The 15,865-nt window shown below is 44.4% G+C and overlaps 1 protein-coding gene across 2 annotated transcripts; it reads right to left on the bottom strand.

The window, feature by feature from the left end:
* Positions 1-840: 840 nt before the first annotated feature.
* Positions 841-14,339, bottom strand: LOC119456066 (glycogen synthase kinase-3 beta). Of its 2 annotated transcripts, XM_037717664.2 has the most exons (6): positions 13,759-14,339; positions 13,517-13,570; positions 13,054-13,439; positions 12,858-12,988; positions 5,640-6,127; positions 841-2,553 (listed from the first exon to the last, which is right to left on the bottom strand). In XM_037717664.2, the coding sequence occupies exons 1-6, from the start codon at positions 13,844-13,846 to the stop codon at positions 2,414-2,416; spliced, it is 1,287 nt and encodes a 428-aa protein (XP_037573592.1). In that variant the 5' UTR covers positions 13,847-14,339; the 3' UTR covers positions 841-2,413. The 2 variants fall into 2 exon arrangements, with proteins under 2 accessions (XP_037573592.1, XP_037573593.1); XM_037717665.2 differs by lacking the exon at positions 13,517-13,570 and having other exon boundaries at positions 13,759-14,323.
* Positions 14,340-15,865: the final 1,526 nt, after the last annotated feature.

Below are 15,865 nucleotides of genomic sequence, written 5' to 3'. Positions count from 1 at the left end.
TGAAGGACGGGTGCGTGAATTTTTCATTCTTTGAATTCTTCCTCCAACAGAACATGGCAACCATAGTAAGAAATTTATTTCTCAACCTGATGCTTGGCAGCATTACCATTGGGCCATCAGATTGGTTATGTTCACTTGAAACTAGAGGGCAGTGTCTTGGGCTTCAAACATCCATCCAAGCAGATGTCAGCTTCATTGAATGGCCAAATGGCCGCAGTAAGGAAGTGCACACAGAGTAAGCTCCTTCTTGGGTGTTCCTGGATCGTTCCAAATGACAAAGTTGACGCTTTGTAATAACTCCCAAGTGCATGATCAGTCAAATAAATGCATTGGTGCGTTTCTGAACTGTGAAAGCACTTAGGCACCTGCCCTTTCAAATTTGTGAAGCGCACTCTTGTACTGCATTCACTGAAGTGGAAACACTGCAGAATGTAGTCTGCAGACTATGAAGTTTAAGGCTAGAAAAGCTTGGTGCTAGCATTCCTTGAAGCTGCCAAGATAGCAGCTCAAGAAAAAAAGTGGAACGGTGTGAAGCAAAGTCTTCAGTAGAACATCTTAAGCCACTCTTCTTGCGCCCAGAGTTCTTGAACACCACCTCCTAGGGGCCCAGTGGAGCTCCCGATGCTTAAAATATCCCGAGAAATGCAAATGGCACTTCTTTTCGCTTTCTTGGACTTCCAAGTGCTGCACTCAAATTGCCTTAATGCCAGTGAGCCGCTTAATCCTGTGCATGCAAACACTGCATGCAGGTCATGCCATCAGCAGCAGCAGCTGTGTTAGCAAAGCCCCTACGGTCTATGCGCATCTGCCGCTGCCGATACAAAGACAAAAATGCATCCGTTGCCAGGAGCAAACATTCAAAGAACGAATGTTTTTTTAATAAATACACACATTTAAATAAACCTGAACAAAAACAAACATTTACAACAGGGTGCTAAGTTCAAGCGACAATCCCTTCAAAGTCAGCCTGGCAAAGTCACTACACGAGTCCATAATTAATGCCTCGCAAATTGCACATACTTGCTTTGCCAGTAAGGCATTATGTAGTAAAGGTTGAAAAACTGGCAAAGTTGCTTTAAGAAATTTCTTGTGTAACCGCCTGCCGAGTGCAATACAATGTTATGTGGTTCTTCACCTGAAACGTGAACGCACTGTTCAAACAGGCACATTAAGGACTTCCATGAAAAAATGGGTGCTTTGCTTGAATAGAAAAAGACGTAGGCAAGAGTGTCTAAGTACACAAAAACACACAGCAGGCAGTCACTAACAGAAATGAGAGTGCACGGGGTTCCCACTGCAGCCAACAATTTTTCTCTCTCAGTAATAAATAGGTAGTAATGCGAAATATTGAACTATAAGGCTAATGAATTGAAATCTGTGCACTCTTGTTCAGCTGAATTTTGTTACAACTCTGCCACACGTGTAGAGAAAAAGGCCTCATAATGTGGGAATCCCAGCACAGCGGCGTGTGCAAATCCTATTAGCGAAATCCCCCCCAATGACCACTAACAACGAATTCTTGGCAAGTTCCTGGCTCCAGTTCGCGCGTACACACACATACACACCCTTATGGTGACTACAGCCTTTGCCAGACAGCCGCATACAAGAACTAGATTAGAAGCCAAGGAGTTCGAACAGCTCAGCAATCCCTTCTGCACGTGCAAGTTGGGAAAACTGAAAGAGAGCGTGAATGTGGAATGATCTCTGATCCCTAGATTAAGTGAAACACGTTTCCTTGACCAGATCGCTGCAAGCTGCGGTGATGTGCTTGCAAGTTCCGAGACCGGGCAGGCCACTCTTCCATGCTAATCCACAGTGTGCAAAGTGCCCGAGTTATCACACGTGCTAAAGTTTTACACACTCGCCGACATGGCTGGACTGCCACATAGTTTCACATTCACAGTACAACAGTGGCAACGACGCACAAATGCAGGGGAAAAAAAAAAAAAGCAATAAAGCAGCAGCTCCAAGCCATATGTGCCCACTGAATCTCTCATTGGTTGTTCAGAGTCGTTCCTGGGGTCAGAGGAACCACCACACCTTCTGTTCACTGCTGAGCTGCAACATCTGTCAGCACTTCCGAACCGGCGGTGTAGTTCACCAGACAAGCCACGGTGCATTCAGTCATGGCCATTCAATTTCTGCAGAAGTAAGAAAACCTCTCCTCTTCCCACTGACACCCCCCCGCACTTCACGTAACAGCCGCAGCCGTGCCACCCGAAACGAAAGCTGCCCATTCCAACCTCTGTGTAGGAGAGCAAGTTGTTAAGGGTCAAGGGACAGAGGAGGCAGATGGGAAACGTTTATTTCTGGCGCTACACGTCTAAAACTCTAATGCCACACAATAAATAGCGGGTGTGGGGGGCCCTCCTCCCGCAGGGTATGTACACGCCTATGTACACACACACTTTATTTACACGGGGCCACTGTTGGAGGTGGATGCTTCGGCCGGCTCAGATGACGACCCTGCTGCCCCCGCTGCGGGAGCAGCCTCACCACCTCGCAGATGCGCTGGAATCAGCGTGGCATTCAGCTGTGGCTCCAGAGAGAGCTCTGCGCACAGGGGAGAGAGGAGTATGAGCACCACTGCAATTGTGCATTGTCGTGGCCAGGATAGTGCACATACCATATTTAGCTGAATCTAACACAAACCTTTTTTTAAAGAAAATGGGTTCGAAAATTGCCTCCACGTTAAAATTGGATAAAAAACCATAACCGCATTCACGGCTTTGGCAACAGCCTACCATCAGAGCTGTCAGACACAGTGTCATCGCAATCACAACATGGCGACAGAGCACGATGTTGTGAAGGTTGCTGTCTGCTCATTTTGTGCTTGACTAAGTTCTTGAGCGGTATTTTCGGCCAATAAATTGGAGATTTCACGAGATTTTGATAGACATGGCACCAGATACATTGGTGTAATCGGCCCCAGTGTTTCTGGCGCTGTGCCAAGCTCACTATCTGCGCACAGTGTCAGGAACGCTATCGGACTTATTCTTCGACAAGTCCGATGCAGAGACTCGCGAAAGTGATAGTAGTATCTCTAAAAGTGATTGCTCGAGAATACCGCCCCTGTGTGCTTGGTATCCATGGCCAATAAAATACAAATGGCGATTACGAAGCGCGAAAGCTCATTAAAGAAGCATATGTGAAGGTAAATTCGGCCTGTCTTGTTCTTTCTCATTGCGAAACTGGAGGGCGTGCTGTATTTTTCTTCAATGAATCAGGCGGATGTCACATTTAGGTGCACTTTTCATTTTTCTTTAGTCCTTCAAAATTGGGTGCACGTTAGAATCAGGTAAATACGGTACACAGATCTGCAATGGTATCGGCATTGAGCCTCAAGCCTGTAGCAACTTCCCCCAGTGTTTCTATGGCTGTTAGGCAGCCATGGCAATGAAGGACATCTGGTGGAACCAATGTAAGCAAAATGTCAGCTCAGTGTGGGCTCTGCAGCGTGCTAATCCCTTACACTGCCCACTGAATTCAGCATTGGCTCTTATCCTCACAGGAAAAAGGGCGGCTTAGCTGCCACATACCTCCACTTGTTGGGGCATAGTGCATTGCCTTGCACTGCCAAACTCATTGCAAAGTACCTTATCTTTCTCTTCAATGCGTGCAACATTGAAGTACACAGACATTCTTCAATTTCACTGGCAGCCTTGATGGCCACACACCAGCAATCAAAACTAAGGTGTTAACCAGCTGAACACCATAAATACTGAGTCACAACAGAGGGCATCTCGCACACCTGCTGAATGAGCACAACACATGACAGCAGGGATTAAATTGCAATTTTCCACTTCATTTTACATTCTTTTCTTATCATGCATCATGGAGAGTGACTGATGCTAGCGGAAGCAACAGCATGGCATCATCTGAGCTCCGTCCGAGTTAATCATAAAAGGCAAATGAACAGAAAATGAAATGGAATGCTAACAGGCACAATCTCAGAAGTGTAATGCGCTAAGCTTTCAGATATGGTGCTATGCATAAGGATTTAAAGTAATGCAACATTTTCTTGAAGAATTTCAGCTAACTAAGACTTTGTTTTTGTGCTTTAAAAATGCTTTCACTCTAAAGCAAATAAAAAAAAAAAAAAACAATTTTGCATGAAACTGTGCAATGTGCAAGGTGGCCAATGTCAACTAAACATACAGATTACACAAGTAAAGACACCCGTGATAAAAGACATAATCCCAGGTTGGTCTTTCGGAAACCCAATAATCTGGACTTCCATATGGCCCTGCCACCTACTCTATAAAACCAATATTTTACAGCGACTGAAATTCATTACGTTGAAAAGTACCCCACTCAAAAACATCAGTTACTGCCATTCAGGTTGTTGCTCATACCGTCGTTTTCTTTGGCAAAGTGATTTCTTGGCTTTCTAAGCACTGTAAGGGTGCTGTGAACAGATCTTCCTTGAATCGGCACTAAACTTATTCATTTGCTCGCTCTCGATGAAACAGTGCTGGTTAGGCTTAGGCAAAAATTTTTCACTGACGCATGAGAAACAATGAAGCTCAATTGCACACTGAAATTACCCAAAAGACACTTCACTATTTTACATCTGTGTTCAAGATGCACAATCACATCCTGAAGTTAGCTACAAAAACAAAAAAAAGAGAGAGGCTGTCCGTTTCATGCCCCAAGAGACTGCCTATGTGCATCAAGACTGCACGAATTCCTCCTCCAGCATAGTGCCTCAGCATGATGCACTGCTAATTTCATGGGCTATTGTACCCCCTTCTGAACGTATCTGCATTATCGATTCTTGGTGCGATTTAGGATTCTTTTCTTTCTATTCCTATTCTGCCAAGTCATGGGTCATGGTGATAAGAGAGGTGGTGCATCAATGTGAACGAAAGATGGAAGGGCGAAAGAACAAAAATTGAAAAGTATTGTTGCAAAATATGGCCCTTGATGTTCGTCATAGAAGTTGACCAACTATGAAAATCAAGCTCAGTATGCACTAAACAGCTATATCCATGCGACCTCATAAGCACAGCCAGCAAATAACTATATTGCCAAAAAACCCTGAGCTGCCCTTATATGAAAACACACATTACTCTGTGCCACTATTCACTCTAGAGGTTCAGGTTGAGGTTGTTTCACTTTTGTGAACGGTTCTGTCAAAGGAATAAGGTGGAGACTGTTCACTTCCCGTTTTTCAAGCAACTCTGCGAAGCCGCATGAAACACCACAGAATGTGAAATGGCATGAGATTTGTCCCTATTCACAGCCTTCATTGTACACGCGAACACTTCAAGAAGTGCCCCACAATGCAACGGACCTTCTTGATAACTGCAAAGCTAGGCAGTTTGCCAAAATAATGACGACGTAGTTATTTTTGCAAACAATGTACACAAGCACAGCTTGCTTGTCTGATAACATGAAAAATGCAGACATAGCTCCTCGAACGAAACCATGTGCAAGAGACAAGTCCCAGCATGTGCAGCAAGCACTTCAGTCTTCATTGGAGCCATGACCAGTGACATTAGTTGGGCACGCACACAATACAGAGAAGCACAGTTTAGAATTAGGAAAAGGGTCTACTGTGACTCTGCAGACTGAACAACACTATCCCAGAGGTGTTTCATCGTGTCGCATCTACGAATGACCAGGGCCAGACGCACCATGGGGCGTGAAGTCAAAGAGGGGGGGCAGCTCGCGGCCATTAGGCAGCCTGGTGCCTGGTTCCCGCAGCTCGTCGAAGAAGGTGTGCGCGCAGGCCTGCAGAGGGCCGATGCGGGCGCTGGGTGTGTACTCGAGGAGCCGGGCCACCAGGTCAATGGCCTCGGGGGGTGTCCGTGCCCGGAACACCTTGTGCCACGGGTGCGCCTTGATTTGGGGGAACTTGAACTCCGTGTAGTTGCGGTTCATCTCACGGATCTGCTCCTTGGAGGGTGTGCCCAGCACCTTGATGATCTCCACCAGCTGGTCCACACCGCTGTCGCCGGGGAAGATGGGCTGGCCCAGCAGCAGCTCGGCCAGCACACAACCCGCCGACCACACGTCAATCATGGTCGTGTAGTCCGTGGCACCAAAGATCAGCTCCGGGGCCCGGTAGTAGCGCGAGCAGATGTACGACACATTGGGCTCACCCTTGATTAGCAGCTTGGCACTAAATGAAAGAGAAAGGAAAAGAGAGAAAGTCGTTACTGCAGCGGTGACAACAGCATGACAGTGGCCCAAGTTGAAGCTCCAAATCTGAATGGTATTGCTGCTTCTATTTGCCTCTTGATCCCCCATATACGTTGTCCCTCTATCATGTTCATCACAACACACTGCTCATACTCATCAAAAGCCACAACCACGCTCGCACACAAATACATTTTCAGCCATGTTTTCTGGCCGAGCATCTAAAGACTGGTGCCTTTCCTCATCAAGTTGCAGCTATCACCTGCTCATCACAATTTCTTCAAGGCATAACTTTCTCTCTAGACTTGAAAACTGTGTCAACACAATTTCGTGCATGCTGTTGACCCACGCCTAATGTAAATGCACTGTATGGTGTCTTTTAAGGTAATAAAATGAAGAATGACCTGGTTACATAGCAATGAACAAAGCCACAAATTCATCTGACACTATTCTCAACCCCAAAAAAGGTATTAAACATAGGTAAAACAAAAATATAAAACAAATTATATTGCAGTTTTCTTTTTTGCTTTGTTGGCGGCCACCCTTCAGCTTCACCACACGGATACTGCCATATTTGTGCCAATGACTATGCTGTCTACCACCTGCCTTTGGCCTCAACCACTCAATAGAAATCCACTGACAATGCAAGAAACAACGCTACTTTTGCCTTCTGGGTGAATTTTTTATGTGTCAACAATGCAATGGATGCAACCAGAAATTAAAATGAAAAGTTAGTGCTGCTGGTAAGCGGCATCCAACCTTCATTCGGTCTGATTAATGCTTTATATTAATACTCTCGGTTGATGCATGTTACATTAACGAAGCTCCCCCTGTCCCCCAATTGCCTACATACTTTTTTTTTTCTATTCTGGGTTGTTGCAGTAGCTGCTAATTCAGAGTTGTCAATCCTTCATCGATGTGCCTGTATGCACACAATTTATGCATGGCTTTGTTTTTAGTGCCTCTCTAGTTGCTACAATCAGTTCTGACTGCACAGGGGACAGATAATATCTGAACATCAATAAGCAGAGAGCTTAAAGTCATAGCAACATATGCATGAAGATGTGCCCTGTGATTTGTGCTATAACTTTTGCTTATTTGCCAGCAAATTTCCTATTTGAGTAAAAAAAAAAAGAAAGAAAAGGAAAAAAAAAAAAAGATTAAGGTTCATCAAATTTTGCACCGAAAGTGCACTGGCATTTTGCGATTACTTCTTTTTTCATGTTTTATGTGCTCTAACAGAATTCTTTATAGTGAAACTTCCCACCTTCCTGCCAAATGTTGAGACTTCACAACATACTAGCCGAGAGTTTCTCAACTGAAATGCTATGCATAAGCAAAAGAAAACTGCACTCAGGCATCATATGTAGTAATCCAGCAAAAATATGGTGGCTCGTCACCATCTCTCACATAGAAAACAATGCACACACACTTTTCAATGAGGTCAACACCCCTCGAATTCGTACCGCTGCATACATTAAATGGGACGCTAAAGATAAACATTAAATCAATTTACACTGATAAAGTATTCTTTCAAAACTTTGTTTTCGTTAATTTTGTTTAAAGGTTGATTACTAGAAGAGAAAATGCAGGTCAAAGTTCAAGAAAATTTTTTTCCATGTTCGCACTGATACTCCAGAGTCCTGGTTCGTCAGTGGGACATCACAGATTTCGAAGTATTTTGCCATATTTAGGTTATTGCAGATCAGTAAAAGTCCTTGAACATTCAGAAGACAAGTCCTTGGATCTTTTAGAATACAATGTAGTCCATCTTAAGCGATAAAAAATTAGCTAGGCCCATCCAAATGTTGTCCAAATCCAGGATGTCACTGCAAGCTTGTGCGAGAACTTCAAGATGGCGCCACCCCCAGTCTTTTGTTCCTGCATTTTTTCCCGGCATATGAAGCGTCGTCTTATGGTAAAGGAGGATGCTTGGTATTCTGAATGGGTGCTGGGCCAATTCAGCTCAACTGTTTAGTGTCCCTTTAGAGGCAGACTGCAACAAAATTTTAGACTGCTTAGCAAGCCTAATTTCAGATAGTGTAGACATCGGGAAGTTTCTCAGCAAAATTTTACATTTGAAATACGAGTGGATGCGTCATGAAAAGCTAGCTATTTTTGATACCAAAACTTTTTTTTTTTTTAATATGAGAGAGAGAAAGACAAAGAAAAGAAAAACTGCCGCCAATACCGTTCCCTGCAGTGCCACAGAACCTAAAATGCGCAGTCCCCTAGGCGCGCTAAGATCTTGAGGAGACGTGCTGTCATATGCGCTGACCACCAAGTGCACACGTCAGCTGCCTAGGTGCTATTTATAACTTTCCAATAAGAAAATAAGACAATTGCCAACCCTGCAACAATGCTTCAACAGAAAGTACTACTCATTTATAACCAATTTAACAAGAGTGAAATTTCTTTGCAGTTGGTATTTAATGTGCAGAAATTGCAGCCACTAGCTCACTGTTTAATAGCAAGTCATAAAATTTGTGAATGCTCACCTTACAAGTCAAAGAACGAACATTTACACTGACGCTCTTCATTTTTCATAACAAGCTGGTACAAACAAGTAGGCTTAGCGCAAATCGGTTTTCTTCTTTCAATAATACTAAAAAAAAAAATTTCAGGCAATGAGAGGCTAAACTAACTCGGGACACATGTTTACACAGCCTGGAAGATAATTATGGTCTGCTGTCATTTTTGTTCATGCGATACCCACATATATGTACTTAGACTGGTCATTTGTGCTTGTAAATTCATTAAAATTTGCGTTATCAGAACTGAATTCATCAAGAAGCAATGCAGCAGTGTCGCGACATGTATGAAAAAGCCACCCAACCATTCACGATGCGTTCATGTATGCTACTACTGCATTGTCAAAGTAAGAGATACTTTTTAATTGATTTTAAAATTTGTTTGAAACAATGCTTTGTGGATAAATACTTATACTTGAAGATAGCCATCTGTTAGCGCCAGCTAAAGAGCCATGTCCATGCCCAACACATGAGCTAGAGTTTTCAGACAGGGCAAGTGACTGCCCTGTCTCACAGTTTTTTGTGTGCTGCACTACACTGTGCTTAATAAGCACACCAGGCTCACGTACACTTAATGCTGTCACCCCTCGCCCATTGTCTATCACTCATCAGTTATTGTTTATCTTTCAAGAAACAAGCCCATTGTTTTTGTGGTGGGATAAGGCATTCGGTTGCACTAAAAATGCTAGTGCCTCTTCCATATTCCCTATAATTATTGTAAAGGGCCTATTGCAGAAGCCAACAGATTGAATTCTCATAACTTTATAAATGCTATGTATAATTGTTTTCTACAAATATACAATTAACTTGGCAGTTATGGTTAATGTTAAGAAATGCCAGAAAAATCATGCAAATTGTTTTCAGGAAAAAAAAAAAAACTTTTATGCCGAGAAATTTGTCACAGAGATGCGCAATATTTTGTCATAGGCAGCAAGCAATACAGGTGCTTACTTACTATCCAAGCATCATACTATGGACAATTTGCCTATGGTATGATGCTTGGATAGTTAGTAAGCACCTGTATTGCTTGCTGTCTATGACAGCGGTATAGTAAAATATTGCGCATCTGTGTGACAAATTTCTCGGCCTAAAATTTTTTTTCCTGAAAACAACTTGGCATGATTTTTCTGGCATTTCTTAACATTAACCATAACTGCCAAGTTAATTGTCTATTTGTAGAAAACAATTATACATAGCATTTATAATGTAATGAGAATTCAATCTGTTGGCTTCTGCAATAGGCCCTTTACAAATATATTTGTATGCATGGGTATAGTTGCAGAGATATGTTGAATGTGTTCTGCACATGTTACCTCGACATCACTGTGCCTAAAATTGAGAAACTGTTGCCATGCACTTCCCATTATTTTCAAACACACAAAGCACTTGTACTCAGCTAAAGTGAACTGTTTGATACTGTAGTGTTGTGATCTAACAACCTAGATTAACTTCCTTATATAAGCAGCAAAACAATGTATGGATAGCAAAAAGCACACCAAGCCAAGCATAAAGCCATGGCTGTAATATCAGCTGTAAGGCAGTTCCACTAAGCTGTGTGGGAAGCGAGATAATGACAGCAGGAGTTTTGCATAAGCGCATGCGAGCCTTGGACTACTGGTGGTCGTGACAGGGAAAGATATGCACTGTTCTAACCTCTTTCTGAGCATGAATAGCTCTAAATGGGGATGAAAGGGGGTGGCTTACTTGCTGATATTTCCCCCTGCACCCCTCTCACAACTAAGCAGTGCTAACTGACATTTATATTGAGCCAGCTCATGGAAACCATGCTAAATGGAGCATGGTACTGCTGAACATAGAGAACATTTATCTTGAACCATAGAGTTTATTGCATACAAACTCTCGCCATTCTCTCATTAAAGCCCTACCAGGAAGGATTAGCACAACAGGACCTAGTACAAGATATAGAAGCTCTAGATACTGATCGGAAACCACGGATAAATGGTCAAAATAACCACATTATCCTTGACTACATTTGCCATTGGAAGGTAGAGAAGAACCCAAACTCCATAGTGTCGAGACCTTTTGTACACTATATATACTACACATTGCCTTCAATCCATCAAAAAAAAAAAAAAAAAAAAACAATCAATGTAGATAAAATATTCGAAGTCAGACTATAGTCAGCCTGCAGGACTGAATGGTAATGGTTGTTAAATTCTTGCCTTCAGCTTATAAATAAATTGGCACTAATTTGATCTAGCCTGTTCCATCGCCACAGGCAATGAAAAGCCCCCTGTGAAGCGTGTGTTCAATATTGGGAGACATGAAAATCCATGGTGAAGCATTAAATGCAACCCATAACACAATGCTGTGCCTTCATCTCTGTGCTTAGGCAAAGGAAAGCTGTTTTCAGCATAACTAGAAGAACATGGTCACTTTCTACATGTACATGGAAATGCTGATGGAAAGCAGCGATATTTAATCCCAAAATGGGTCCATTACGTTTTAACACACCAGTTGACAAGAAGAACCAACTTAAAAGGCAATTATATCACTGGGGCCTTAGAGGTCTCAGGAGGATATACCATAACGGTGAGTACTGCACTCGGCATGTTTTACTAAACAAATAAAAGCAAGCCATCAGAAACAAAAGTGTGCGGAAGAAAGGTTTGTGGCATAACTGAGGTAGTGAAAAAAATGTGGATATTGGGCTCCTATACCTTGGTGCTGTTTACATATCACTCATGTGAGTTCTCAGAATGAAATACCCATTTCATGGCATCCATGCCAAGCAATAAATGTTAGCTTGCAGCTGGAACATGTTTGTGTCCTGGCGTGCATGTTCATCTCTCTTAAGAGGGATTTGAACGTGGTATTCGTCGCCACCAAAATCTAAAACGTCCAGAGCCCACTGCATTAACATTCATGAAGTTAAATATTCCATACCAGCCACCTGCGGTCACAACATAAAATAACAATTACGCTGTGCAACTTAAAAAGAAAAATGCTGGCCCCACGCTTGTGTCTGTTAAGCCACAAGGTTGTCGGTAGATGATGGCCTTAGCAGGTGGAAAAGCAACTGTGGAAGGTGGCACCGAGCATTTGTCGAACAGTGGATTCGATAGCCTTCCTTTTTCGCAGATTATAAATCAATGCCCAGAAGCGTCTTACAACACATCCACAAACTCATCACCACTGATGAAACCTTCAGTAAAGTAAAAGCTGACTGTTATGGGGACAGTGGAAAAGTGTGTAGCCACACGTCATCACACCTACAAAATCCACACACATGCACTTTAAGCATGGTCTGATCAATTTCTTCAGGATGGTGCTACCTTGGATTTCTGCAGTCTTAAAGGGGCCCTGAAACACTTCACTCGTACAATGGCCCAACTATTAAAGGGCATTGTCTCATGAATCTCGTGCTGCAAAAGTTTTTCTAATTCTTTAACTATAAGGGAAATTTTGCACCCAATGTCTGGCTTTTTCCCTACGTTTCCACTAGCATGCTCGAAGCTACACAGTGGAGAACCAAAGAGGGCTGAGCCCCGCCCAAAAATTTAGCGTCGCGGCAGAAGGGCTAGTCCGGCGCCCAGTGTCACCAGCGGTAGACTATGCTATGCAGCACGCTGCTGCTTTCTCGGAGGCCATGCGCAGTAGACACAGCCATGTGCCATTGTCATGTGCAGAGCAGCAGTGTAAAGATGAAATAATTTTTTCATCGTTTTGAGATAATGGACATATATTTGTTTCACTTATTTAACTCAAAATTAGCACTTCTGCATTACTGAGAATGCTCTCGAAATTCATGAAATCAGCCAATAGCGTTGGTATGTCCAGCTGCTTGCGATGCTGCTGCATGATGTTGCGGAAGTGAGAGCAAGCGATTTTTCAGTATTTTTGATATGCGATTGTAAATTCGTGGCTGCATGTGGTGCAGTAAGGTTTCGCTCACGTGCTGCTCCCAGCAGTCTCGACGACAGATCGGCAACATTTTCTTGCTATGTTCAAAATGTATTTCAGGGCCCCCTATAAAGTTGCTGCGAAACTTTTCATAATCATCAGGACTATGTTTCTTTAACACGTCCCTTGGTTGCCAATATGCTGCTTCTTGTACCTATGTGTTTGACTGATGTGACAAGTTTCTGTAGAGTTATCGGTGTCTCTGTTATCCGTGTCACTTTCCACACTGCCTGTTCCTACCACAATAAAGCAGCTCACCTGCCAAAGTCGCACAGCTTGAGGACTCCCGTCTCGGGGTCGAGCAGCAGGTTCTGTGGTTTGATGTCCCGATGGCAAATGCCCAGAGAGTGGATGTATGCCAGACTTCTAAACAGCTGGTACATGTAGAGCTGTGCAAGATGAGTACTCGTTAGCGGGCCTGAAACCAGCACACGCAGCAGCGCAATGGGCTCACCTTGATGAAGGAGATCGGGATGGTCTGCTTGGACTTGCTGTAGTGACGCGCCACCCGGTACACAGTCTCGGGGATGTACTCGAGCACCAGGTTCAGGTACACCTCGTCTTTCTTGTCGCCGCTCGAGTAGAAGAAGTACTTGAGCTTTACTATGTTACAGTGGTCCAAGCGGCGCATGATCTGCAGCTCGCGGTTCTTGAAGCGCTTGTCCTGCAGCACCTTCTTAATGGCCACCAGCTGGCCCGAGTCGAGCAGCCGCGCTTGGTACACCACCCCGAAGGAGCCATTGCCGATCACCTTGGTGTCGCAGTAAGACACCTCCTGCGGCCGGTCCGGCCCCTGGCCCGGGGTGGCCAGCACCGTGGTCACCTTGGCGCCGTCCTTGCCTGCGCCGAGGCACAGACACTGGAGATTCGCACGACCCGGGGGCCGATGCCGCCGCGCCCGCGACACCTCCACTTACCGGGCACCAGGTCGAGCTCGTTTATGATATTGGTAGCCAGATCCAGATCCGAATCTAACGTGGCGCAATGCCCGATCCCCATGGGCATGCAAGAGAGAGACAGAGAGGACGACGCGCTGTGCCACGCTGCCCCCCGCCCTGCTTTCTTTCTTTTTTTTTTTTTTTTTCTTTGATCGCGAGTCACCGGCCCCTCCGCGCTGCGCCATGTTACGAGGAGCGTTAGGCCTACGAGGTGTACTTACTGGTTATTTTCACTCCAGCGAGAAAATTCGGCTGTTGAGGCTGCTTGTTCCCTTCAGCAAAGGAAGTCGTCCTCGGCCGTCCACTCATTATAACGTACGCTTGGGAAGATCAAAGTTCCTTGTGACTTCTACATCACGGTTCTTCGGCAGACGGCAGTGCTGTTTAGGCCTAGCATTCAGCTGTCGATACCGCACCGTCTGCCCTACACAGTCACTCGAGGCCGACCTCGTCCGGGCTCAGGCCTCCGGGTGACCATGTTCGCTGGTCTCCACTCGACTCCGTAGCACGGCGCCGGGTTTCTCTTCGCTAACCAGCGGTACTCCGGCGGTAACGTAAATCCGTACGCACAGCGCACAGGCATTGACCTAAACGTCACCCTCGGCTCGCGTTCGGGATTCGTCGGCTGTTCTCGGAGAAGTTTCGAAACAAGTCGGATAAATTCCGTGATGACGTCACACGCACCTAGCAACCGCGCTTTCGTCCTAAAAAAATCTGAATTTCGTCTGCTTGCAGGCGTGGGCGACTGTTTTATTAGAGACGATTCCAAAATTTAAATACGAGCGTTTCACCCCGCGATATCTTTATCGTACGTTAGCAGCGTGCTGCTATGACTTAAATTGAATTCATATCTATGATTCGTGTAATTTTGCCTGGCTTTCGTGCTCTTACGAGACGTAAAAAATACACGCTGCTGCTGCTAAGCACATAGAAAGTTATTTACGAGATAAAATGAATAATTAGCTGGGAATTGTCGCAAGAAAGGCGTTTTCTTTTTTTTCTTTTTTGTTGTTGTTGCGGAAGGGCGACGCACGCTGTTTACAAATAAACGCGCACTCACGTGTTGCAATGAAACCACGATGAACCTTTTGCGTGCGTTGCGACCAGCGCGCTGTGCCTAGCGCATTTTTGTGGCTAATAAGATATTTGGCAATAATGCATCAGACTACAGTGAACTAGAATAATTAAGCTGGTTGTTATGAAAGCCACCTGAATGAAATTATCTAACCATCAGGAGATCGACCTGATTGAATTTATATTTCACCTAGTTACCAACCAATTAATTTGTTTTCTCAATAAGCATCGTGGTTGAGACTGTTTCAGTGATACTTGCACAATTCGGTGTAGCAGACAACATGCATGAAGAATTGAGCGCGTAGATCAACGAGGAAAGAATATAAATGCTTGCGACTGTGCTTGCGACCCTTGCGACATGACATCCAGAGAATACGGATCAAGCGCGCCTCCTGCCACTTACCCTTGCTGCCGTTAGGGCCATAACGCTATGAGCAGCTTGGCGCTAGCTATAGTCCGTCGCCGTACATGCACTTTCACACTACATGTACACCACAATTTGCGGTACAAATTATAGTTATTGGGCATATACATGCCGAACGCTGACGACCACGGATCAAACGATAAAATAATTGCCCCGGAAACTCACATATCCCTGCATACTGCCATCCCGAGGAAAAACTCAGGAAATAAAGGCAAGGCCGGAGCATATCATATATATATAGGCGTTCCATGCTATTTGTAAAAATACACAATAGCCACTTCGTACTAACTTTATAAAATGTTGAGAATGAAATAGAGCTATGTGCCAACGGCGCTGCTGCAAGAAAGATGTAGAGTTCCAGCTAATTTGACTTCCACGGAGAATCCACTGCGCACGTGCCCCTCGGTATCTGTGCATAGCTACGGTATTTCTCCAAACTTGTACAACCTTGTCAGTTTTATGGTCCGATGCAGTCAGCTGAACGTCAGGCGTTCCTACAAAATAACTATAAATATAAGCACTACGCAATTTTCTGCATAAGCTTGTACTCAGAGATCCCGCACGTCAATCTCAGAGGCCACGTTAGTAAGCGGCCTCCAAAAGCTGGAATAACTTCTTTTCCAGAGAGCGCAATTATAGTTATTCCTGCAGATATCCTAGACCACGAGGGGCGTTGCGGGGCTTTTCGAAGTATGTAGTTTTCCGAATTCCAATAATTATATGCTGAAGTCGTAAACATTTGTAAACGCTTCGTTAGCTGAATGCCTGCCGCACCATGCCGTGTCTCTCGCTCTCGCCTTTCCTTGTACGGTTACATAACGTACAGATGT

Source organism: Dermacentor silvarum, chromosome 6 (genome assembly GCF_013339745.2).
Source record: "Dermacentor silvarum isolate Dsil-2018 chromosome 6, BIME_Dsil_1.4, whole genome shotgun sequence".
Classification (NCBI taxonomy): Eukaryota; Metazoa; Arthropoda; class Arachnida; order Ixodida; family Ixodidae; genus Dermacentor; species Dermacentor silvarum.
The sequence above is the reverse complement of the archived record's forward strand: the minus strand, read 5'-3'. Positions and strand labels throughout refer to the sequence as shown.